The sequence below is a fragment of the Carex rostrata genome, chromosome 7, assembly GCF_964058835.1.
Source record: "Carex rostrata chromosome 7, lpCarRost1.2, whole genome shotgun sequence".
NCBI lineage: Eukaryota > Viridiplantae > Streptophyta > Magnoliopsida > Poales > Cyperaceae > Carex > Carex rostrata.
The window spans coordinates 11,491,034-11,518,939 of NC_135924.1; the positions used below are offsets into that span (position 1 = coordinate 11,491,034).

The 27,906-nt window shown below is 32.9% G+C and overlaps 2 protein-coding genes across 2 annotated transcripts; both read right to left on the bottom strand.

Moving 5' to 3' along the window:
- Positions 1-3,577: 3,577 nt before the first annotated feature.
- On the bottom strand, positions 3,578-6,287 carry LOC144557248 (NAC domain-containing protein 22-like). Its single transcript, XM_078305794.1, has 3 exons — positions 5,981-6,287; positions 5,336-5,616; positions 3,578-4,720 (listed from the first exon to the last, which is right to left on the bottom strand). Exons 1-3 carry the CDS (start codon positions 6,141-6,143, stop codon positions 4,322-4,324), a joined length of 843 nt encoding a protein of 280 aa, XP_078161920.1. The 5' UTR covers positions 6,144-6,287; the 3' UTR covers positions 3,578-4,321.
- Positions 6,288-25,018: 18,731 nt separating this feature from the next.
- LOC144557428 (NAC domain-containing protein 22-like) lies at positions 25,019-27,183 on the bottom strand. Its single transcript, XM_078305996.1, has 3 exons — positions 26,867-27,183; positions 26,417-26,697; positions 25,019-25,645 (listed from the first exon to the last, which is right to left on the bottom strand). The coding sequence occupies exons 1-3, from the start codon at positions 27,030-27,032 to the stop codon at positions 25,247-25,249; spliced, it is 846 nt and encodes a 281-aa protein (XP_078162122.1). The 5' UTR covers positions 27,033-27,183; the 3' UTR covers positions 25,019-25,246.
- Between the last annotated feature and the right edge of the window lie 723 nt (positions 27,184-27,906).

The window sequence follows — 27,906 nt, forward strand, 5'->3', positions numbered from 1 at the left end:
TCCATTGTTAGAATATTATTTTTCCAGGGTCAATTTTGATGAGTCTACCTCTGTTTCCCTTTACTGTGTTTTTTCCTAAATGGTGCTTTCACTATGATCATATTCTGGCAGGAATTACGGTGTATCTGTCTAGAAAGAGAAGTCTTTCTAGCTAGTGGCAGACAAGGATATTTTGGAATGAATTGCAACCAACTTTCTTTCTTAATTTTGTCAAGTCTATACAAAAGACTCTGAAAGAAGTAAACCTTAATAATGGTGACTCTGAGGGCCTCCATGACCACAAAATTAATAGTGACTAAAATTCTGTGTTATACTCTGACCAATGGAATTGGAGACGGTCCGATGTCCAGTCAAAACAGTCTGATCAGCATCAAGATTTGTGCAAACAATTTAAGATAATGATAGGATAGCTCTGATCGGACATCGAATCAAATATGATATGGTGCCCATCAAACCTCACCTCTGGCTACTCACTTACGAAGAGACCTAATTTTGAGAGCATTTATCTTTCTTTTTTTGAAAAGTTCAATGGCAGTTACTGCCAGATTAATACATTTTGAGGAGCTATGCCGCATCCTCTGGCTTCACTACTTCACACAACAAACCAATACAGTAAAGAAATAAAAGGAAAGTAAATAGCACAAAAGGAAAAAAGGAAAAATTAAAAAAAAAAACTCCCAGACTAGGCGCCTTCCTTTCTTTTCTCTAGCAATACAGAGCCCATAGGCGGCCTTCTACCAGTATCTTGCCAGCAACTACATCAGGTGGCCTCCTCCCTCTTCTGAAAATTCTTTCATTTCTTTCTTTCCATAGAAACCAAATCACACAAACAAACCACATAATCCAAGTCTTTACACTGCCCCTTGATGAATGTTTATATGCTGTTAAAGATTCATGCCATATCCTTTCAACTGTGCCTTGAGGAGAGAAAATTCTGAACCCCAACTCAGAGGAAACCAAAAACCACACATGCACTGCATAGGGACATAAAAAAACAAGTGCAAAGCCGATTCGATTGGACAATTTAGACACAAAACACATCCTAAATCACATTGTATCCTCCTCCTCCTCATCACATCCTGAGTAAGTGTTCTTCCTCTTAACATTAAGTAAGCAAAATTTTTTGTCGTTTTAGGACACTTAGCGGCCCACAGCTTGTGATAACCCCAACACACCTTACCACCAGACAGTAACATATCATAAGCACTTTTTGCCGTGTAGCTACCAGTAGAGCTCCATCTCCATACCAATTCATCTTGACCACTACATAAAACTGGTAATTCTTGCAGAGAAGGTATTAACATTTCAATGTCAGGCAATGCATCAGCTAGTGAGAGTCTTCTATTGCTCGGTCTTGGCATCCCATCAGAAACAGGTCTCAAACTTCCTTCATGCCATTTATCGGACCAAAAGGATACTAACTTTCCATCTCTTATAATCCAAGTTGTACACCATTGAAACATCGGCTCCAATTTAAGCAATTGTGCCCAAAAAAAGGATCCACTCCTCATCCAAATCCTTAGTGTAGCACGTAAATCCCGAATTCGTTCAGCCCAATATGACCACAATGCCCCTGGTTGATGATATAACCTCCACCACCATCTTAATAAAAGCGCAACATTTTGCAATTCTATGTTCATGATGCCCAAACCTCCCCACTTCTTGGGCAAGCAAGATGTTTTCCAATTAATTAAGAAAATGGTCGTACCATCTCGGTCATTTCTTCCCCAAAGAAAGAGTCTACGCACCCTGTCAATTTTGTTCACAACCCACTTTGGTAATTTAAAACAGTTCATGAAATATATTGGGATAGAAGAGAGGACTGAATTAACTAGTTGAGCACGACCTCCTCTTGATATCAGTTTACCCTTCCATCCTTGGAGCCTTTTCTCCAATTTTTCAACTATCGGCATAAAGCATTGCTTTGTGGGCTTCTTAATGGTTAGAGGCATTCCAAGATACGTTATTGGCAGTGAGGATTCTTGGCACTCTAGAATGATCTTTATGAGTTGAGCTTGTGGTACTGACAGGTTGAGGCCAACAAAAGTACTCTTGGAATAATTAATGTTAAGCCCAGAGACTTTTGAAAAAAGCCTTAGAATGAACTTAAGCGTGATCAAAGTCTCAGTTTCTGCATTGGATGTTATAGCCGTATCGTCGGCATATTGTAGTGCTAGAATTGGCTCCCTTATTTTTGCAGAAATTGAAGTGGTAAGCGTTGAATTCGCCACTCCTATCATCCGTTGCAATACATCCACTGCCAATATGAAAAGCATAGGAGAAAGAGGATCTCCTTGTCTCAAACCTTGCTTATGTTGGAAGTAATCGGAAACTTCACCGTTTATAACCACTCTAGAGGAGGCCGAATAAAGAAGTTCTTTCACCCATTTCACCCATCTTGATGGGAATCCTCTTTGAATCATGACATCCTCCAAAGAGCATTTATCTTTTGAAATAAAGAAGAGTAACTGTTGGGAATATATTGACCAATAGAATGGAGGCCGGGGTAGGGGGGTGTCTGATGTCCGGTAAGCTTTGTGCGGACAATTATAAGTTTCTTGCGAATGATGTGTGCACGAGCTGGCTGAGAATTAAATGACTCTAACTGGACATCAAACCAAATTTGATCTCATGTCCATCGGATTGCCCCTGCTCCCTGAACAAGAGACCTAATTTTGAGGGTATTGCTCTTGAGAAATAAAGAAGAGTAATTGTTGGCGATTTGTAATACTTAGATTGATTGACAACATGGCTTGTAAGTTACATTAAGCTGGTTTTCTTACAAATAATTATTGATATCATATTTACTTACAGAAAAGAAAAGGAGGTATTTAGCTCGAGAAACATAAATTAAATAATGAAAAAAAAATTTCATAAAACCTTTTCAATATTTCTGCTTCTCAAAGTACAAAACTTTTTGGCTTACCTTTTCTGTTTCCTTTTTTCTGAAATGGATAAATAATCCAGATCTATTGTTATGTGAATGAAGAGATTGAATCCAAAATATCTTTATACCTTAATTATTTTGATAGGTGGTAGAGAAAGAAAGTGGAGGAGAGGGAAAGAAGTGTAAAAATAATTTTTTTAGTTGAATTTTTAATGGAAAGATAAGGTTAAAGAAGATTATTATTTTAACCTCTTAGAGTTTGCATTATTCCACCTTCTAGATTAGAGTATAAGGGAAGAAAACAAGATCAATCTAAGAAGAGAATAAAAAATATGATAATTTGTTTATTTCATTCCTTTGTGTTTCCTCCTCTCTTCCGGATTAAGATATTAGCAGAGTTATTTTAACTTCACACAACGCACTAATTATATGCTCATTGATATTGTTCTATTGATCGTATGCTGTGTAAAGTCCAAATAGCTCTGTCAATATCTTTATCCATCTCTTCCCTCGCTTGCCCTTCACCTCTTCAAAATTAAATATGTTGTCACGTATTTTAAGTTCTTACCAAATATTAGTTAAGTCCGAGTACAATAATAATTATGGTATAGATATTAGATGATTTAGAAAAAAATTAATTGGTACAATGAGACGTGTTGGAGCCTTATCAGTCGTTTAGACACCAAAATATAGATCTAAAATATTCACAGTTTTTGTGTGTGTGCGTGTGTGTGTGTGTGTGATTACACAGCCCGTAGGCCCCTTTCTATACTTCCTCAATTCTAAACTGCGGTATTGCCGTTCCTATTCGTTTTCTACCCTAATTTGCAAGTCCATGTACAATCCTGATTCTACCATTTTCCTGTTACAGTAAACACTTGGCAATTCTCCCATTCATTTATTTTAGAAAGCACATCTGTCATATTTTCGCATACGCCCTCCAGTCTTGGATGATTGGTTGAACCACCATAATGGATTGAATTGTTTCCATTGAACCCGATAACACAATCCCAGACCCATTTTGCATGCTTAATCAACAATTTGCACCCTTCCAACACAACTTGCGCATCAGCCTGACTTGCACTTGCAGCCGTAATTATCTTTAATACCTATTCTACCATAAAACAGTGTAAGAGTTTTCTGGTAATTGCCTAGCTACCTGCCTGCAGCAGATCGCCTTGATTGCTTGGTGTGGCTCCTTTAGGTTGCGCATTGCACCAGTAGGCCAGTTTGGATGCTGCTTATGTATTACTGAGGTACTCCCAAGTTTTGAAAGTCAGTTGCTTCCCTCCATATAGGGCTTTATTTCTGGTTCTCCAGATTGACCATGTTGTACACATGAAAGTGATGAATTTTAGATTTGCTAACGCTCTGCATGGATATAGATCGACTGTTATCAAAGTTTGTGGGCCAGTAAAAGATTTTACTAATCTTCTAAAAGTTTAACACCCCAGAATAGTAAGGAGACCATTGATCCATCCAAGGACTCCTCAATTGTGTCAGGAAGGGATCTTGCATCCATTCAAGTGAATTAAATTTCGGTAACTCAAGTTCTGGCAAGTTAAGCTGCTTTGCTGGTGGCAGTGCTACCGCCTCTTCCTCTACTTTCACAACCTCTTCTTCGATTTCCTTTTGTTTGGTATCTTCTGGAGGTATACTTACCGCATCTTCCACAAACATCCAATTTTGAACGGGATCATGATCAGATGAAGAAAATGAATCAAGGGGTGAATCGGAGTTGTGTGAATACTTCGTTTCCTCCATGGCAACTCTTTGTTCTAGTTCTTTGAGTGAGACTGCTTTTCGGTAAACCTTGCATAACACTATATCTTCCTGCATATTGAACAACAAATAATTAATTATTTAGTCAAGGATGTTACGATTTGTATTTTATGGTTTTGCAATATTGCAAAATTTAAACTATATTAATACTTGATTTTATTTTGTTTGCTGTGAGATTTTTTTTTTTTTAATTCCAAAGTTAATTTGACTTCTATAAGAAATTTGGTTCAGTTTGACTTCTATATCAAAAAATTAAGATATTATATTTTTTTTAAATGTTTGGTAGAGACTACCAAGTATGAATAATATAAATGTGTTTACATCACAATTCTAGTCAAATGTACACAAATATATGCTATTCTCTCGTCATTTCTGTACTCAAATTAAGATATTATACTACTGGCCTTAATTGGTGGGAAACCAACTTTAATTTCCACATCTTGTCTCTTTCAATATTCCGTTTTCACTTTAATTTACCAATTAAAGTCAAGCAAATTATGACTTTAGTAATGGAACCAAATTCCAATTGTTCCCTAGTCTAGTCCAACTAAAACTGGACATCTCCAGCTCATGTCTGAAAAATGTCTTGCTTTAATTCATGATTCTCTGTGGTAATCAAATTAGCCCACATAAACATACATAATTCTTGATCTGACTATTAGTTACCTTTGGAGGCGATCCTGGTGAGGAATTGGACTCCGGCAAGCGGTACTCGTTCATGACCCAGTCTGTCTTGGTGCCACGAGGTGCACGACCCTCGTAGTAGACAAGCGTCTTTTTTAGCCCTATGAGTCGTTTTGGGTCAACTACACTCCTGACGGGTCGGTCGGACCCAGTCGCCTTCCAAAATCCACGCTCTGTGGTACGGCTGGGCCGGCCACCATTAGCCTGCTTTCGGTCCCTTGGAACAAAGAAGTACCACTCTCTCTCCCCTATCCTTGCCAAACCTGTGTGTTGTCAGAGTAATACCATAGTTAGCTACAGGGTCACGACGAAGTTTTTCTCATTCATGTATGTATCATGAGAAAAATGCAATCTTCCAAAATTAGTGCATATATATTATATATGTATATATTTCCCAACCAAATGCAAATAATTAGTTGTTAACCCAAGAAGTTGACTATTAATGCTCTCTTATTCTAATTTTTCTGTGTAATTTAATAACTTATATATGCTCACGCCAATACTCAATTCTAGATATTAATTTGCAATTATGATTTCTAAATTAGTCACACAGAAACCAAATTGATCGACAACAAAATAGAAAATGGCGCACAAATTGAAGAATTAAATTAAGAGAATCAAATTTACCAGGGAGCTCCCAAGGGTCATGGCGGTAGAGATGAACGGTTGGGATGATATCAAACTGGAGCTTCTTCCCTTGCACCACTCGCTTCAAGTAGAAATCTAGCAATTCCTCCTCTGTCGGGTGAAATCTGAACCCTGGCAACTCCATTTCTGCACCTTTCTCCATTTCTCTCAATTTATTGTTGTACTAGATATAGCGAGACAGTAAGCTATGGTTCTTAATTTCTCGCTTTCTTTTCTCTTCTCTATAGTTTCCCTTTTGCGTTTTACAATGTTGTAACGATCTCGCTGTTAATGAACTCCTGATACGGTGTGAAGAGAGAGAGACGGAGTAATGGTTTTATAGGACCCGGGGGGGGGGGGGGGGGGGGGGGGGGGGGGGGGGCAAGTTCCGATTACTTTGAATTTCTTCTGTTGGACTTTTACTAGCCGTGTACCCATTAAAAAATAGTCCTCATAATTGTCCCCTTTCTTCTGTTGGACTTTTACTTGGAAAAGGTTGATGTAGAGATACGGGGTCTACGATTGGGGATAAATACTTACAAGTATAGGTATAAATACTTGTACGATGAGGTATAAATACTTGTGTGAAGATGAGCCCGAAAATATGTCATTATGGATCTCATTTGAAAGATAAAATTGTGTAGAATACGTTCGTAGTATTAGATTCACAAATTTCCTCATAGATCGTGAGAAATGTGGATGACATTGAAAAAAGAAAAAAAATCAACCTCTAAAAACGTATATAATTTTTCTTTCCATGTAGTTTGAGTGATCCCCCTCTAGTCATATCAAGTTAGACATGCAAGTATTAATATCTTAGTTTTCAAGCATTAATTTATTATTTTCAAAGTATTTATATCTATGAATTTAATTAAACTTGGAAGATCGCCATATTTTGAATAAATTTAATTAAACTAGTTAGTTTATGGAAGTTAAAATCTGTTTAAGAGATGGGGAGATGATGGGGAGATGCGGAGATGCAGGATCTACAATTGCGGATAAATACTTACAAGTATAGGTATAAATACTTGCACGATGAGATATAAATAATTGTGTGATGATAAGCCGGAAAGTATGTCATTATGGATCTCATTTGAAAGATAAAATTGCGTAGAATACGTTCGTGGTTTTAGATTCGCAAAATTCCTTATAGATCGTGAGAAATGTGAACGACATTGAAAAAAGGAAAAAAAAATCCACTTCTAAAATATGTTTAAGAGATGTGGGAATGGGAGTGGGGAGATTCATATAATTATTCTAAAATATAATAATATGGGACACTGTGGCACTTTTTTTTTTAATTGTTTGGAGAATCTAATGCGGATCATTGCCGTAAATAACTAGACTGTTACGAAGACAAATTTTATTTTTAATTAATCATAAAGATCATAGTATAGCAGCTCTAATCAATTCTAGAAGTAATGTATTTCTAAGTGGTATTTAATTCTTTATCTAAGTCTCATAAATCATCAATTGAGGTACAATTAAAAGTAAAATCATTATGAGAAGCTATCCAACACCAAATAGATGAGATATATGGACAAGTTACAAATAGATGATCCACAGTCTCAAGTTGATAACAAAAGTGACAAGTTGTATTATTTGATATTATTGAATAAATATTTTTAACTTTGCTACTGACTGTGTTTATATGCTATCCTTCTCACAATTAATACATTCACATTGTTGCTCACAATTAAGTAAGGTCAAAGCAAAGTAGATAATTAATTACTTTTCAATTGTTGGTATTTGATAGCAGTGAAGTAAGGAGATGAAACAATTTTGAATCAGTATTATATATGTCAAGTGAAATAGTAAGAATTAAAGAGCCAAACATTTAAACACTAAAACCAATTTAAAACATTTCATTTGGTGCATTATAAAATACCTTACAACACTTTGGTACAGTTAAACACACAATATAAGAGTTAAAAAAAAATTGAATGAAGCCGAAATACTTTAGAGAAATTGAAAATTATTTATAGACATGTTGTTACTCTATTAAAAATTGTTAAAAATGAACATTTGTAAGTTTGAAATTGTTTGATTGACTTTGACACTTCAATCAAGCTCTATTATTTTACATGTACACGATATAAATATAATAAAGGTCATTTAAGAAAAAAGAATTTTAAAATTATAAAGTTGTTTTTGACAATCTTTAAAACGATTAATTTAATATCTTTTAGAATAGTGAAATTTGAGAATAGTGATTTTTAGATTAATGTGAAATTGGTGTTATTCGAATTAGTAAAAATATTATTTGGATTGTACATTTGGAATAATGAATAGCTGTGCTGATAAATAATAGTGTTAACAATGTGCTAATTAAGAAGAAAGATAAGCAAGTGGGGTCTCAAACAAATTGTCATGGTATGGAGATAATAGAAGTGATATCAATTTTATCATTTCGGAGTGTTGGTGGAAATTTGAAAAAAAAAAATCAATTTCCCCTCTCTCTTCACACTTTTCGAATAGTAACTATTATAATATTTATAAAGAATTAATAAAGAATAGTAATTATTCTAAATATTCCGAATAACAAAAATATTATTTAAATGTGCATTGTTATTCCGAATAGTACTATTCTAAAATAGCTCATATTCTTAACACACCCAAAAATACCTAGAAGTATATTGTTGTGGTTCAATCGGCTTTACATCAAATTTCCTTTTGAGTTTTTATTGCTGCGAATGATGATGCACACACCTCAGCAAGTCAATTTAGTTGGCTACAAACAATTAATATCTGAAATTATTACTTACATATATTATCGGATAAATATGTACTGAGATATATATATAAAAAAAAAGAATTAGTTAATTCTAATATATGTCTTCTTTGACCAAATATTATATATTTTGTTCAGTGCATGATAAGCAGCCAGACCTAAATTTTTAAATATACCATAATCCAAAAAAAATACACCAAACCACCACGTTTCCTAAAAATTTTGAATTTTGACACAGCCATATCCTTTAGATGCAACCACTTTTCTGCATGCCGCATCTAGGAGATGCGGCCACCTTTTTTTTTCGTGCGGCAATTCAATCTAAACGAAAAAAAGGGGTGGTCACATCACCTAGAAAAAAAGGGGTGGTCACACTTAAGGAATGCGACTGTGTTAAAATTTGAATTTTTCAGAAATTGTGGTTATTTAGTTTATCATTTTTGAGAGTATGGTATATTTAAAAATCTCGGGCAGCCAGAAGGTACACATCACATATTAGTCCTGATTTAGTACAGCATAGTAATTTAATTAATGATCTTAACTTATTCTATAATAAACAATTGTTGGCGACGCCTGCAATAAGTAATCATTTATTGGGCTCACAGTAACAGTATGCCATTTGACATTTTCATTTGTGCTATAAATGTTAAAGCCTCTCTGTCATTTTAGTTGTTGCGCTTGTAAAGTCAATGAACCGGACTACGTACACAGTATGTATGTGTACAGAGTTAAAGCCTCTCTGTCATTTTTAGGATTTTTTTTTATTATTTTTTTTATGGTCCACATTTTCTAAAAAACAACTATTTTCAATCAATCTAAAAAAAATAGTAAAAAAATTTTTAAAAAAAAAATTTTGATCTCCAGAGACATATTAATATGGAGAACAAGATAAACAGTTTGGATCGGTTATTTGGACTTTGAATCCGGTGATTTATAGTTCAATGTAAAAAAATATTTATACACACTACTACAAAAAAAAAAACCTTTTATATCGGTTAGAATCGCGTTCCGTCATCGGGGTCCAATCCGATGCATATCGCCCTGATAGGAAATCCACAGACTTAGGCCATTGGTGGAAACCGATGGCGTTAAGCACCAACGCCATATGTTGAAAAATTAGGGACCGATGGGAGTAATAGTTTTCCGATCGTTAAATAAGTCATTTAATGTAGAACACCATCGGATCTACTTTGTAATGAACCGATGACGATCCTACATACGGCGTTTGATATTTGACGCCGTTAAGGGTCTAAATAAATAGTAAAAAATTTCCAAAAAAAATATAAATTTTGGTCTCCAAGCACATTTTAATATAGATATTATATTGAGCGGTTCGAATCGATTGTTTAAACTTTGAAAATAGAAATAAAAATATAAAGTATGGTTAGGACACAAAATCAATAATACATTTTAACCCTACTTATTATTGAATACAACTTTTACTAGTGAAGTGAATTAAGTTCTTCGGGGTGAAAACAGTATAATATATGATCTGCATTCGATCCGTATTTGAAACTTTAGATCTGAATATATGTGTAGATAAGGATATTGATATGGTTTTACGTTTCAATTACATGTATCCGAATTGTTGATATATACCCTATATTTTAATATATATTATGAAAAAATTATGTTATTCATCATTATAGTTAGATAAATATTATGAATTTTAATATTTTTTTAATATTATTTTTATAAATATTTGATCTAATCCAGATTTCTATCCATATCTGTCTCATATCCACTTCGTATCTGCTCCGTTTTCACCCCTAATTAGTTCTACATAACTTTTACTAAACATTATGGCTTGCAAAATCTATGTACCTAAAAGACATGTGAAAAGGGCAAAAATAATAAATACCAATAAAAAACATGTATAATAGTACATTTGACGAACAAGATTAAATGTACTAACCAGATTAGGAATTATAATGTGGACTTACAACTCTAAAATGGACTTTTCATGCCGCAAATTTTTCTCGCAATAAGTGTATTAATGATAGTAGCAGCAGAAAATTGATCTCCAGTAATTTACATCCCATCTACTTTTGCCGAAGAAAATGAACAACATTTAATAACTAATTATGGGTGAATTTCAAATATTGGTAGCTTGTTCAGACCAGTAAGTACACATCAAGCAATCTCTGAATTGCAAATTCTGATCCAAATTGTGGTGCAAGCAAGAATGACAGCATCTCAAGGTTTACTTGATGGTGCAATATGGAAGGGACAATCCACTGGCATGTTCTCGGTTAGGTCTGCGTATTTTTTGCTGAAAGATGGACATCGAGGAAGAAGTCCTTTGCATAGATTATGGAAGCTAACAGCACCACCTCGTTTCAAAATCTTCGGATGGCTACTTCTATTAAACAGGGTATTAACCATTGAAAATCTTAACAGGAGAGGTTTTAATTTTGTCAGTATTTGCTACTTATGCCGAGCAGAACAGGAAACCACAATACACCTGTTTAGAGATTGTATAATTGCAAGACAGGTATACAATCGGGTCCTCAATTCAGACATGCTGCATTGCAGTACGCAACTGTTCCATGACATGGATTATGCAACTTTGCTGATTGACGGAAGTAAGCCGAAGGAACTCAGAGAATTAGTGCTCATCACTTTGTTTATACTATGGAGGGAGCGTTGTACAAGATTGTTCAGAGAGCGTTCAAAGTCGGTTGAAGAATTGACGGAGGAAGTGAAAACCCAGTGGAATTATACAAATCAAAGATTGAGATGATTAAGAAGATCATCATGTTTCTGTTATGTTCTACGGTTTTTTTTTTTTTTTTTTGGCAATCACATGTATATCCATCAGAGGGTTATTTCTCACAACTCTCAACAAACAATGTAACCAATTGCGGTTAATAAAATAGGAGCACGACTCCTATTCTTACTCAAAAAAAACAAAACTAATTATGGGTGAATTTCATGTATACTCTTCAACAATTTCTAAATTACATATTTGTCCTTCTAAAATTTATAATTTCATATTTATCCTTTTTAAACTTAAAAAATACACAAATTTATTACCTTTTCTATAAAAACACATTTTAAATGTAAATAAAGTTCTCATTTTATTTTTTAGTAAAAAAATATTTAAGCTTGTACAAGATAAATATTTAGTCTTCTAATTTAGCTGGTTTGTGAAGATCAATGGGTTCATTTCTCTACATATGATGCATACACAGAAGCATTTATACATACGCTTTTGTTAGGGGTGTAAACGGATACAGATAATATGCTTCGTATTCGCTCCGTATCCGGAGATTATCCGAATTTGAATTCGTTTGCAGCCCTACAATGGATTGCTCCGGATACACATGCGGATAATTTCATGAAAGTGAATATCTGTATCCATATCCGCAATTATCCGGATCTGAAATTACTCCCAATTAGATTTAACTTTATTACTCCGGATAGAAGTGATTATATATTATCCCATATTTATTTCACCTTTTACCTTTTTGAAGGGTATACATAAAATTGCACACCTTAATTATATGAATAAAGATTTCTTTCCCCCAATTTATTTCCCCCATTCATTCTCCAATCATTAATTATATGAGGGGACCACAACTTCCAGCACAAAAAGACAAAATAAAACGTGTATTAGTCATTAATAATGTGGGGGACCGCTAATTAACTGGGGGACCACTTATATTTTAAAAACTTTACAACTGATGCGCATAAATATGTATACTTATACATGCAAGCATTAACATCTAATATAGTAAGTATTCATATGTAAGATATCAAGTATTTCTTTAAATAATCTTTCTTATCACATACTCATTTTTTACACATTTTATGGTTTTTTTTTCTTACTTCAATGTCGCTCATATTTCTGACAATCTATGAATTTTTTTGCGAATCTAAAGTCACAGACATTTTCTACGTAATTTTTCTCTTTCAAATAAGATCTATGATGAAGTACTTTTGAGTTGTCCACCGCGCAAGTATTCATACTTGATATATTATATATTAACACATGCGCGCATATGCATCCATATTTACACGTGACAGTTGTAAAATCTATCAAATATTAGATGGTTACCTAAGTAGTTAGTGATCCCCCACTTAATTAGCGGTCCCCACAGGTAATGCATTACGAGATATGAATACTTGCTGAACAAGATATGAATACTTACACGACAACGATGAATATTTGCATGACGAGGTATGAATACTTGCACGACGGACAACCCGAAAGTATGTCATCATGGATCTCATTTGAAAGAGAAAATTACGTAGAAGACATCCATTATTTTAGATTTACAAATTTTCTCACAGATCGTCATAAATATTGATGAAATTGAACGGAGAAAAAAAAACTCAATTCTAAAAACGTGTAAAAGATGTGTGTGTAATGTGCCCATTTTTTTTTTTTGAAATATTTGGTATCTTAGGTATGAATACTTGATATATTATATATTAATACTTGTGCGCATAGGTATTCATATTTGCACGCGTCAGTTATAAATTATATTAAATATTAGGTGGTCCCCAAGTAATTAATGAAGTTCAGTTAGTTAATGGTCTCCACAAGTAGTTATTGATTGGGGGGTGAATGAGGAAAATTGACTGGGGGATAGTTAGTCCATCCCTAATTATATATCATGGTAAGATTCGCGTGTTAACGGGATAAAATTATATATCCTGTGTAAGATTCGCATGTTAACGATGTTAATAATTAAATATACAGTCGGCTTCCCATATTATTCCTTAATCAAAGCAGATCGATGTGCTGTTTTCTAAAGCGTTGACACTGACTCATAAATGCTAGTGCTTTCAAAATAAATGCACTGGGCATCTTTTCCTTTGGGGGCTGCTACAATTGCCCAAAATGTCCCAAGATAATTTCGTTTCATATTTCACACCACTAGATAGTGTTACATATTTTAGATCTTTTCTTGTAATTATCATTAAAATCTTAAAAACCATATTATTATTGTGATAAAAATTCCTGTCAACACATTTTTTTTTACATGAGGACTCTGTATATTTTCATTTTGACTGAATTTAGTTCACAATTTTTGCTTAATTTATACAAGTTTGGCTGGCATGTTGTTCATTTCTTAATATTTTTCTAAGTTAGAAGTTGACGCTTGTATGCTAATGATAAAGAGGAGTTCAAATGTCTCTATTATCTTGCCTCTATCATGCCTCTATTTTTTTTTATTTTCTAATAACAAGAGTTCCAAAATTCATATGTCAAAACAAAATCATTAGATGTAATTTATATTATTTTCTCCACACGCATATGAAAAATTATCACTTTTCAATTGTGATTTATATGAATCAATAAGTTGAAAAATAACATCCATAATTTATCCACATTAGTTTTTTTGCAAGCTCTTAATACTAATCATAACAAAATTAAAATATCATGATCTTTTCTGTGTGCGTAGAGGAAATGATATAGATCATATCTAATTATTTCATTTTGACATTTAAATTTTAAATTAAATTATTTTAGTTCTAAATTAAAAGCATAATAGAGACACAAAATATAAAGACATTTGAGGAGGATAAATACTTTAAAAATTATTTCTCATTAAGACTTAAGAAATAACACTTATTTATTAATTTATTAATGATTGATACTTTGACACGTAAGAACCAATACTTATTTTTCTTTTATTGTCCCCAACAAGTGTCTCTTTATACACCTCTCTTTTGTTTATGTGGCAACCTGCAGTTCGTGGACAAGCACATTAATTACTAGCCAATTTGAACCAACCAAATAATTTTCTTTTTTTCCTATTTTTCTTAAGATAACTCCTTTACTAAACTTGTGAAACAGAGAGCTAATTTAGGACCACAATTAAAAAAAGTAAAATTAATTGAGAGAGAACAGAGAAGGCTCATCATATTATGCCAATGAAGTTTTGAATACAAGACCTCTTAAAACCAACCTTGTAGCTTATAACTTAATTAAACGAAACAGATTTTAATATAGAACCACAAGTTAACAACTAACATGGTAGGTTATGTTGCCAGAAGCTCGGAGTAATTCAATTTGTTTTATATTAAACCAAAATAAAATATGAAAAGTTCTTATAATAAATGAGTAATTTTCTTCAATACAAACTTTTATTCTTCAGACGAAGTTCAAAAGTATCCTGGTATTAATAAAAAGCTCATTTTCCAAAAATAGACAAAATGAAGAAGGCCTCTCATAACTTTTTAATTTTAATTCACTCCTTACATGCTATTACAACAATTAGCTATATACAGGAGGTTTCAAAGTCCAAACAGTTGATCTAAACTGTTTAACATAACATCCATATTAAAGTATATTTGGTAACAAAATTTCATATATATATAGATAGAGAGAGAGTGAGAGATTGGCTAATATGCTTTCGCCTTTCGGTAGCACTTCGGCCGAAGTGTGACCGAGCCAAATTTCAAAAAACTGAATTCAAAACTTCGAACTAAGTAGCTCGATAAATTGATTATATATTGAACTTGTAGAATGCCAATTTTTACTATTTTTAGAATTGTTTTTACTATTTTTCTATGATTTATGAAAGATGGTAAAACAAGGATTAAAAATAAATAAAAATTTGTCAATATTTTAAGCTATTTTTTACCATCTTTCATGAATAGGAAAATAAACAAATCTCCTCCGCACGCGTCTGACCGCCGTTGATTTGCGTACAACTAAAATGTACGAGTCCATGATCTGCTCAACACGAATCTCAAAGCTGTCCGCTCTTGTTTTGATCTGCACGGAGAGGATCAGAGGATGTCAATTGTACCTACAAAAAGCTAGCAGTCTAGCAGTGAAGAAGTCATGGTCTAGAAGCGCCTTATTTTTCTCTCGCAAACGCGTTGAATTCTTCAACGATAGAACGATAGTACTAATTGTAACGAACTAACTTTTGACGCGATCAAACTATCAAAGTCTGGTGCACAGACCTGCTGTGTTGCTCTAGTGGCCGTTAGTGTGCCCTTGATTCCAGACTTCCAGTATGCCTTTGGAGTCTTCAAAAGCGACGACAAAATTATACTTCAGCCTTCACGTCATCTGGTCATGAAATCCAGAGATGAATTTAGACATGGCCACAGGATATACTAGCTGGAATGTTAACTTTGGTAGAGGGGTATCAATGGTAGAACACCTCTTAAAAAATAGTAACAAAAGAGGAGTGAGACTATGGTGCTATGGATAAACGCATTGATCCATATAATGGATTAGGACTGCACAAAAAGTTCGTGGTTCGTGATTTCATTTGAGTTTGATTTGAAAAAAGTTCGCAATTAATTCGATTCGAAGTTAGTTCATTATGAAACAAATCAAACTAGTTTGGTTCGAATCTTATTCAAATCAAACTCAAACTCGATATAATTCTTTCGAAATTGATTCGCAAATTAATTATTTAGGTTCGAATCTCAAATAATGCAACTAATGGATTCAACCATGAATCTTTAATAATGCAGGAACCAAATTTATATCAGATCTCAAAATTGTTAATATAACAGTAACTTATTATAGAAAAATCGTAACAAATTAACAGTGAAATAAGTTTTCATTTGATTAGGTCCATGCCATGATTTTAATCAATTCAGCAGCGTAAAAGGTAAGGAAATCTTGAGCTAGCCCATAATCCGTTAGTGTGAATTCGTGAAAGGTAAAAGAAAACCGTGTGAATTTTGTTCCGCGAGAAGATCATAACTAATGCATAAACTACTAATATAACTAGGGTTGTCAAAAAAAAATGTAGTTCCTAATTTGATTGACTTTGATTCGAAAAATTTGTAATTCGCAATTAATTTGATTCAAAATTAATTCGTTCTGAAACAAATCAAACCAATTCAGTTCAAATCTTATTCAAACTCAAACTGGAATAAGTTCGATTCGGTTCGATTCGTTTGCAACCCTACAATGGACTAATATTTTTATTTTTCAAAATTCAAATAATAATCAATTTGATTGTTTAACATGATTTCCGTATGAAAATTTACTTACAAACAATTTAACATTCTTTTAAAAAAATTTAACCCCTTTAGATAAGTAGAAAATCACTAGTTTTTAATGGTCTACATTTTTTAATTCAAGTCTATGTATCTAAGAAAATTCTATAAAATATAAATTTTGATTTGCAAGTACATTTTCAAAGATTCATGTTGAATGGTTTAAATTGACTATCTGAATTTTGCAAACTAAAATATTAATTCATCGACCAATCCACACTATACATAGTACCATAGCCTCAATCAAAGAGAAGACTAATGATTAATGAGTCATCTCAACTTTTGGTAACGAATTAACTGTATAATATATAGTCCTACTAGGATTTTCGAAAGGGTGAAAATTATTGATAATGTATTAATTTTATATTTATGGCAATTGAATAAAATAATGAGTAGGGTTTAAATGTTTTCATTTTTCTGTGTTTTATTATGTTTTTAATTTTTAATTTTGTAATAACAAAATTCTAAAATTTGTATGTTAAAATAAAATTATTAAATTTTATTTATTCTATTTTTTTCTACATTCACATACAAAATCATTAAGTTAAAAAATTAATGTTCAGAAAATATCCACTATGTATTTTACGAACTCTTGATAATAATCAAAACGAAGTTTAAATATAATAATATTTTACATGTTCATAGAGAAAATATCATGTGTAATGATTTTATTTTGATATTTAAGTTCTCAATTTTTAGTATTTCATACGTTATTAAAGTTTTAAAAATAAAGACACACTAGAGGCTCCAAAAGTGAAGACATCTAAACTTTTCTCTACAATAATATATAGTTTTGGAATTTTATTTTTTGAATATGATCTATTAACTTTATCATCCATATAAAAATGATATAAGTTTTACCATTAATGAAATAACCTCAAATTTGTGATGGTCAGTTTTTGATGAAATATCATAATAACACTTAAATTATATACATGTTCAATATATATGTTCAACATCTCTATTATTATTTTTTAGATTTTTTAAATTTTCGTGCTTGATTTGAAATATATATTAGTAAAATTTGTCAATATATTTATTATTAAAGAATCCCAACTCTTTTGAGAAAATATATACCAGCACGAACGAACCATTGAAAAATATTAGTTCTGACCAAGTATATATTATTATCCTTGTTCTCCTATTTTTATACGGTGTGCATATTTCGACCAGTGTTTTGTTTTTATTTGATTTGACTTGTATTTAGTATGTAGTCTAAATAAGTACGCAGTAATAATAATTAATTATAATTTAGTGTAAGGATAAAATCATTTTGATTGCCTCGTCTAAATCTTTTTATAAGTTTTGAAGTAATAATAGACGAAGTCCAAAGTTGTCAGATCAATATATTCAATTATATATTCTACTTTAGTTATTTGCAGTGTTCTAAATAGTGCGTGTTATAATGACACAATAGCGGCGCTATAGTGTTTTTAGATCTTAAACGTTAAATTATGAGATAAAAGTGTGCTATTTTAACTACGACTGCTATAGCGATAATAGCGGTCCGTTATCTGCGCTATGCTACATAGACTTTTATTTAAAGGTCCAAATTTAAAATTATTTTAAAGATCAACTTTTTTGAAGCTCAAGATTGATTTTGCTTTTAAATAGAAAAATATAAATAATTTATTTTATGTTGCCTAGTTTTTTTTTAATAAAAAAATATAGTTTATACCAAAATGCTTAGGTTATTTTGAAAAGAAAAAAGATAGATAGTTTATGATATTATTAGAGATATTTTTAATAGCAATTTTAATTTTGTACTTATTCAATATGAATATTCTAATTCCTTAATCAATATTGTGTTATTTATTGTTCTATGAGACTTTAAATAATGTTGATAATTAGTAGAAATATAAAATATATATAAATTTTTAAATAAAAAACGCTATGTAAGATAGCTTTCGCTATAGCTACGCTATTCGCGATGGTTTTTTTTTAACTTTTCCGCTATGACGCGATAATCGCTATTTAGAACCTTAGTTATTTGTATATAGAATGACATCTGCATAATACTAATATACTTGATACTCTTTTCGCTGTAATTTGCAAATCACATACCTGTAATAACTAAAAATATTAATATTTTTCAATCATGATAATCACTCCCCTAAATTTACTCTCTAAACATTTCTCATAATTTTTTCACATATTATAACACACTTGTGTACATGTGTCAATGCTTCATTATCTATTTTAGTTAACATAGAATTGTTTAACAGCTGTTACATAATTTTGACCAAGTCCAAATATATATTATAATAGCTATTAGCAGATTTTTTTTTTTTTTTTTGAACTCATTTTTGAATTAAACCTCATAAAATTAATATTTAAGTATTATTTCAATGCACATTTGACTAATGCATAATGTACATTTGTTTATTTAGTTTTCTTTAGAAAGTTGAAAGAAAAGAAGTGAATGGTAATTTTGACGAGGACTTGGGAAGGTATATATAGTACTTCAATACTTTTACATCAGTTAGCTCATACCTGAATATATTAAAGATTAACAATTTATCCAATTACAAATTTATACTAAATTTGGCACTTGAAAGGGATTGGATTTTGGCCAAAGAGCTTTGGACAAAATCTCATTCAAAGCCGGGCCTTACCGTTTGATTTGCTTTAAGATTTGTGCCAACATATTTAAAACATAATAATTTTAAATGGTATTGTAAATCTAAACCATCTGTGTAAATTTTAACACAGATTAAACAGTTTATAACTGACTTTAGATTAGATTTTGTCCAAAACCCTTTGGACAAAATCTCCAATTTATATATATATCCTCATTTAGTTAACGAAAAAAAAATTTATCCATACCCATACCCAATAAGCTAACAAAAAAACCTTACCCATACCAGTATTATCGAATACAATATAGGTCAGATAAACAGCTAAAAAGGTACCATTGACACTCCTACCTGGATTGATGTTGTCTGGTGGGGGAAAGACAGAAAGATTTGTTGCTATGAGCTCACCACTATCAGAGATATTGCAATTCTTAATTTTTGGAAATTAAAAAATTAAATCATGAGAAACAAAATTGATTACTTTTTTTTTCAATCCACTAAATAAGATCAAATCAATAATTCGGTCTCATTGAGATATCTACGAAGACTGAATTAGTAATTGTTAATATTTCGTAAATTACATGTTTTCATCAAATAAAGTTCAAAAACTTTTCGGATCCTCTTCTCTCTTTCATTTCTCTCTTCAAGGGAGGTCTTATTAGAGAGAGGTCAATAAGAGTTTAAAAGATTTCATGGACAATGATTGCAATTTTACTCAACAAAAGGCTTCAAAAGATTAAAATATTAAATTTAGTTGATAAAGTTTGCAATATTTATAGCTTAATTTGTATATATGCTCAATGAATAATATTCCGCTTTTTGTTAGAAAATCTTGCTCAGGGCTGATTTTTCAAAATTCAACTCAGTTGAAAATTTGGTCTTCCAATTGGACCAATAAGTTAATTCTGCAAGAGTTACACCGAAATCTACACCGACAGAATTTAATTATTTCACAAAACATGCTAGCTCATGTTCTTTCTTATATAAATTTGTATCCCTTGTTTAATGTATCAGAATGTATGGTGACACTCATTATTTATCAATGTAATTCATTAAAATAAAATAACATGCATGCATGCTAGCTCATTAATTGCCATGTTGGTGTATGGGGGCTGTGGAGGCAGGGCCGGTCCTGAAGATTTTGAAATCCGGAGAGAAAGAAAATTTTGAACCCTTTATATATACAATTTGTTTATGAGATCAGTTAATTATACACTTACACAAGTACTTCAACATCATATGCTTATTAAGTCATTTTTGTATTTTCAAAGTACAAACAGTTGATCCGAACCGTTAAATATGATATTCATATTAAAACGTGCTTGGAGACCAAATTTTACATTTTTTTTTAATTTTTTTTACCATTTTTTAAGATAGGTAGAAAATCCATTGATTCAAAAGATTCCGAATCATAAAAGACTGATTTTCTACCTACCTTAAAAAATAGTAAAAAAAGTTCAAAACAATGTAAAATTTGGTCTCCAAACACGTTTTAATATGGCTATCATATATGTTGAACAGTTTGAATCGACTATTTGAACTTTTAAAACACAAAAATGACTTGTAAGCATATAATGTTGAAATACTTATAAAAGCGAATAACCGGTCTAATTTTTTATTGATACGTCAATAGATCATACCTATTTATAGAAAAATTTGAGTCATTTATATGTACAAATTTGAGCTCTAATATTTTAGTTACTTTTAATATATACAAATTATTTTTTTTTATATATACAATTTTTTTTTGGGACCCTTTGATCTTAACGTCTGGAGCAGTCGCCCTGGTTGGCCGACTATGTGTGGAGGGAGCGAAACAGAAGACTCTTCTCCGACAAACAAAAACTGATGTATCGTCTAATAAATGATACGGCTTTAGAGATTAATAGATGGAGGGCATGCATTCAATTGGGGCCGAATGCGGGCTGGAGCTAGGAACAAGTACAAAACTGAGGCAGCTCCATTGTATATATAGTTATGTGAGAGCCGATTTTGGTAGTTTAAAATTCTAAACTCTCATTTGTGTAATTATTATATTTTCTTATCAATATATCTGTTGTCGGTTTTTCGCCGCCAACCATAAAAAAAAAATTCATACTTAGAAATTTTGGTATAGCTTGCTTATTATGAAACTTTCAAACTGCAATTGCTTATAAGACTATCCAATATACACCAATTTGTTGTTACTAATATTGGCATGCCATGGCCCCACTCTATAAGTGCCATAATACTATATTCTGGTGTTCAACCCACTTGCCGTTATCCCCTCTGTCTTCCTTGACTGGTTCAAAATTCATAATTTCTATCTCCCTTGACTTAGAGTGCAACAGTACAAAATTTGAAAAATCCATGGATCCATATATAAAATATGTTCTTGAGTTTTGATATTCCCACAAGACCACACTTTTAAAAAAAAAAAAGTGGATAACCACAAGACCACATTAACTGATGAGTTTTATTTGATCCTATTTAGAAGACCAAAAAAAAGAAAAAAAATTACCTTTTTTTTAAAGAACATGTAGCAAGCTTTTTTTTTTTTTTATGGTTGTCAGTCCATTGTGAGAATATTATTTTTCCGGGTCAATTTTGATGAGTCAACCTCTGTTTACTTTTACTGTGTTTTTTCCTAAATGGCGCTTTCACTTTGCGGTGTATCAGTCTACAAAGAGAAGACTTTCTAGTGGCAGACAAGGATGTTTTGGATTGAATTGCAACCAACTTTCTTTCTTAATTTTGTCAAGTCTATACAAAAGACTCTGAGAGAAGTAAACCTTAATAATTGTGACTCTGAGGGCCTCCACGAAATTAATACTCTGACCAATGGAATCGGAGACGGTCCGATGTCCAGTCAAAACCGTCCGATCAGCATCAAAATTTGCGCAAACAACTTTAAGATAATGATAGGATAGCTCTGACCGGACATCGAATCAAATATGATCTGATGCCCATCAAACCTCCCCTCTGGCTACTCACTTACGAAGAGACCTAATTTTGAGAGCATTTATCTTTAGAAATAAAGAAGAGTAATTGTTGGTAATATATTGACCAATAGAATGGAGGCCAGGAGAGGGGGGTGTCTGATGTCCGATAAAAGCTGTTTAATTCGGATTAAGCTTTGTGCGGAAAATTATAATTTTCTTATGAATGACATGCGCACGAGTTGGCTGAGAATCAAATAACTCTAACTGTACATCAAATCAAATTTGATCTCATGTCCATCAGACTGCATGCCCCTGCTCTCTGAACAAGAGACCTAATTTTGAGGGCATTTCTCTTGATCAGAAATAAAGAAGAGTAATTGTTGGCGATTTGTAATAATTAGATTGATTGGCAACATGGCTTGTAAGTTACATTAAGCTGGTTCTTTTGCAAATAATTATTGATATCATATTTACTTAAAGAAAGGAAAACACAAATTAAATAATGAAAAAAAAAAAACAATTTTCATAAACATTTTCAATATTTCTGCTTCTCAAAGTACAAAACTTTTGGCTTACCTTTTCTGTTTCCTTTTTTTTTCTGAAATGGATAAATAATCCAGACCTATTGTTATGTGAATGAAGAGATTGAATCCAAAATATCTTTATACCTTAATTATTTTGATAGGTGGTAAAGAAAGAAAGTGGAGAGGGAAAGAAGTGTAAAAATAATTTTTTTAGTTGAATTTTTAATGGAAAGATAAGGTTAAAGAAGATTATTATTTTAACCTCTTAAAGTTTGCATTATCCCACCTTCTAGATTAGAGTATAAGGAAAGAAAACATGATCAATCTAAGAAGAGAATAAAATTAAAATATGATAATTTGTTTTTCTCACCCCTTGGGTGTTTCCTCCTCTCTTCCGGATAAAGATATTAGCAGAGTTATTTAAACTTCACGCAGCGCACTAATTATATGTTCATTCGTTTTGTTCTATATATTGATCGTATGCTGTGTAAAGTCCAAATAGCTCTGTCAATATATTTATCAATCTCTTCCCTCGCAAGCCCTTCACCTCTTAAAAATTAAATATGTTGTCCCGTATCTTAAGTTCTTAACAAATATTAGTTAAGTCCGAGTACAATAATAATTATGGTATAGATGATTTAGAAAAAAAAATCATTAGAAGGAAATTAATTTGATTAAATAATCAATCTTAATTGGTACAATGAGACGTGTTCGAACCTTTAATAATGTATGAGTTTGGAGCATCATTTTTTTTTTTTTAATCTCGAATGGTTAGCTAATCTCAATATTTAATCATTTTGAATTTTTTTGATGAAATTCACATTTGATAATCGTGATAGTAAATTCAAGAACCTTATCAGTCGTTTAAACACCAAATTATAGATCTAAAATATTCACAGTTATACAGGGGTAGGTTGACGCTGGTGAAGGCACGGCCTTACCGTTACACTACATGCAGGCCATTAAAATTCCAAAAGAGATATAAAACAAATAGACAGAGCCGCCAGGAGACAATTTCTTTGGAAAGGTAACCAAATCTGTAGAGGAATTAACTGTTTGGTCGCCTGGGATAGAGTATGTGCACTGACAAGAAATGGAGGAATGAGAATTCTAGATCTAGAAACACAGAATTAGGCCTTACTAACTAAATGGCGCAGACACTGAATGCGCTATATGGCATCAACAACCATGCGCATTTCAACATTAATTCAAGGTACTCCTTCCTTTTATCACTAACTGAGTTAGCAGGGTTTTACAAGGTGTCCATAATAAGTCTGCAAGAAGAGTCAGAAGTGGCATGACAACAACCGCGATGGAAATGGACAGACAGTGGAGCCTTCTCATCCTCATCAGCATACAAGCGGTTGATGGATACTGGGATCTCAATACCGCATAATTTGGTGCTGTGGAAAATAAAAATCCTGAGAAAAATCAGGATTTTCCTTTGGGTGGCATCTCAGGATAAACTACTCACTCAACAGAATCTTTGGATAAAGGGATGTAGTGTGCCAATAGGTTGCCATTTATGCACTAACACGGAGATGGAAACAACAGGACATCTGCTTATAACTGCCCTTTTGCAAACAGATTATGGCAGCTACTGGCGCCCCAACTCCAAACGCCAAATCAAACCGAGGAGCTTAATCTGTTCTGGTGAACTCCAAGAGAGACCATGTCAGAGGCACCCAAAGCAGAATGGGATGCGACGTGGGCAGCACGATGCTGGAACCTATAGAAGGAAAGAAATAGAAGACTTTTCACTAGCAAAAGGAGACGGGTCGAACACCTAGCTTAGGTAACCAGGCAAGAGGTGTCTCAGTGGCTATCAGTAAATAGGGAGGGAGTAGGCTGATATATTAGGACAGGGAGTTATAGAGAGTTCGGGTAAATAAATAATACTGTAATATAGTAAGTATTAGAATGAGTTCTGTAAATAACTTTTTTTAATCTAATAGAAATGTCAGGTTTTCCTGACCTTCAAAAAAAAATATTCACAGTTTGTTTGTTTTTTTTTTGGTGATTACACAGACTGTAGGCCCCTTGCTATACTTCCTCAATTCTAAACGGCGGTATTGAAAAACCGTTCCTATTCGAACAATGTTTTCTACCCTAATTTGCAAGTCCATGTACAATCCTGATTCTGCTATTTTCCTGTTACAGTAAGCACTTAGAAATTCTCCATTCATTTTTTTTTAGAAAGCACATCCTGTTACAGTAATTGTTTCTTTGAAGCCTTCAGTTAGTTGATCGATCGGATCTTAGGCTCAAGGGGGAAACAATCCACATTGCCCCTGCAAAATCACAGAGAAATGTCGAATGCATGACAGTTTACCACACAGCTTGCATATTGGAGACAAGGATCTTATCCTGAACGCTAGAGCTGTCTGTACCAGTATGCCTTCCGCTTTAATCACCACAATCTTTCATAACAGTCTATTAAAAAAACATTAGATGTTTAGTCACACGCTCTACATGGATATAGATCGACTGTTATCAAAGTTTGTGGGCCATTAAAAGATCCTACTAATCTTCTAAAAGTTTAACACCCCAGAATAATAAGGAGACCACTGATCCATCCAAGGACTCCTCAATTGTGTCAGGAAGGGATCTTGCATCCACTCGAGTTCATTAAATTTCGGCAACTCGAGTTCTGGCAAGTTGAGCTCTTTGGCTAGTGGCAGTGCAACTGTCTCTTCCTCTAGTTTCACAACCTCTTCTTCGATTTTCTTTTGTTTGGTTTCTTCTGGAAGTACACTTATAGCATCTTCCACAAGCATCCAATTTTGAACGGGATCATGATCAGAGGAAGAAAATGAATCTACTGGTGTATCGGAGTTGTTCGAATGTTTTGTTTCCTCCATGGCAACTCTCTGTTCTAGTTCTTTGAGTGAGACCGCTTTTCGGTAAACCTTGCATAACACTATATCTTCCTGCATATTGAACAACCAATAATTAATTATTTAGTCAATGATGTTACAACTAGTTGTTCCTGGTTTTGCAATATTACAAAATTTACGTTATACGTGCAAAAATTTAATGTGATGTTATTTTGATGGAGCAAGAATAGCACTAATCCGAGAATAACACTAATTTTTTGAGCTATTCAATGTTTGGATGGAGCAAGAATAGCACTAATTCACTATTCTTTGTTTGTCTTATATGAGTTAGCTAACTATTCTACTAATCCAATCAAATATTAGATTAGCTACTTCTCAAATTTGAAATTAGCTCTATTATTATATTCTTGCTCTATTCCTTGTTTCATTCAAAATTACCTTCAGAGCTATTGCCATGGAAGTTATATTACTTTATAGTTTATACTCTCTTTTTTGCTGTGAGAAAGTTTAGGTTTATTTTTCAATTCCAAAGTTAATTTGACTTCTATGAGAAATTCTGTGCAGGATGAATTATTTTTTATCAACAAATTAAGATATATATCATACTGACATAATACCAGTCTTAATTCTTGGCGTGGAACCAAATTTCCATATCTTGTCTCTTTCAATATGACTAATCTTCACAAAGTCAAGCAAATGTTGACTATAGGAATGGACCCAAATTCCAATTATTCCCTAGTCTAGTCCAACTCAAACTGGACATCTCCAGTTCATCTCTCAAAAATGTCTTGCTTTAGTTCATGATTCTCTGTGGCAATCAAATTAGCCCACATAAACATACATAATTCTTGATCTATTAGTTACCTTTGGAAGCAATCCTGATGAGGAATTGGACTCCGGCAAGCGGTACTCGTTCATGACCCAGTCTGTCTTGGTGCCACGAGGTGCACGACCCTCGTAGTAGACAAGCGTCTTTTTTAGCCCTATGAGTCGTTTTGGGTCGACTACACTCCTGACGGGTCGGTCGGACCCAGTCGCCTTCCAAAATCCATGCTCTGTGGTACGGCTGGGCCGGCCACCATGAGCCTGCTTTCGGTCCCTTGGCACAAAGAAGTACCACTCTCTCTCCCCTATCCTTGCCAAACCTGTGTGTTGTCAAAGTAATGCAATATATATATAGTTAGCTATAGCGTCATGAGGAATTATGTTCTTCCCGTTCATGTTTGTATCATGAGAAAAATACAATCTTTCAAAATTAGTGCATATATCGAGAATAAAAAAATGGCGCACTAAATGAAGAAAGAGTAAATTTACCAGGGAGCTCCCAGGGGTCATGGCGATAGAGATGAACGGTTGGGATGATATCAAACTGGAGCTTCTTCCCTTGCACCACTCGCTTCAAGTAGAAATCCAGCAATTCCTCTTCTGTCGGGTGAAATCTGAACCCTGGCAACTCCATCTCTGCGCATCCTTTCTCCATTTCTCTCAATTTATTGTTGTACTAGATCTAGCTAGCTAGACAGTAGCTATGGTTCTTAATTTCTCGCTTTCTTTTCTCCTCTCTTTAGTTTCCTTTTTCGTTGTACAATGTTATTGTAACGATCTCGCTGTTAAGTAGCTCCTGATGTGGTGTGAAGAGAGAGAGAGACGGAATGATGGTTTTATAGATCGGGGATGAGGGAAGTTGGGCCCACATATAAGTTCCGATTACTTTGAATTTCTTGTGTTGGACTTTTACCGAGTACCATTTTAAATATATATCGGACACCGTGGCATTTCTTTTTCTCTTTTTGATTTTTTTTTTATTCTTGGGAGAATATATCTAGTGTGGAGTGTGGACTAAATTAAACAGGAAACTGAATAGATCATTTTCTTACATTAGATTTTAAAATTACCAGTTACTTTTGACAATATTTAAAACGATCAAGTTAATATCTATTGGGATAAACCCTTAAATGGTTAAGTTATTAATTAATATATATTTGGATAAATCCTTAAACGATCTAGCTAATATCTATATTAAATGGTTACGATAGAATATTAAAATATTATAGCAGAACCGGATTTAGTAGGTATTATAAGTTCGGCTTCAGATCAAATTTCTTTTTGACTTTGTATTACTGCAAATGATGATGCAAGCAACAACCTCAGCAAGTAAGGGTGCAAACGGATCAGATATTATCCAACTGTATCTGAAAATTTGATACACATATCCGATATCCGAATATCCGTGCAGATGCGGATACGGATATGGTTTTAAATTTTAATTATCCATATCTGAATAGTAGATATATACTATATAGTTTAATATATATTATAAAAAAAATTATGTTATTTACTATTATAAAAAACGG

Bases quoted from the DNA above. Each gene is read 5' to 3' on its own strand.
- LOC144557248 (XM_078305794.1), bottom strand. From the start codon at position 6,143: ATGGAGAAAGGTGCAGAAATGGAGTTGCCAGGGTTCAGATTTCACCCG. The intron at 5,617-5,980 runs GTAAATTTGATT...GACAACACACAG, and splicing joins TGACCCTTGGGAGCTCCCTG to GTTTGGCAAGGATAGGGGAG. The intron at 4,721-5,335 runs GTAACTAATAGT...TTCAATATGCAG, and splicing joins CACCAGGATCGCCTCCAAAG to GAAGATATAGTGTTATGCAA.
- LOC144557428 (XM_078305996.1), bottom strand. From the start codon at position 27,032: ATGGAGAAAGGATGCGCAGAGATGGAGTTGCCAGGGTTCAGATTTCAC. The intron at 26,698-26,866 runs GTAAATTTACTC...GACAACACACAG, and splicing joins TGACCCCTGGGAGCTCCCTG to GTTTGGCAAGGATAGGGGAG. The intron at 25,646-26,416 runs GTAACTAATAGA...TTCAATATGCAG, and splicing joins CATCAGGATTGCTTCCAAAG to GAAGATATAGTGTTATGCAA.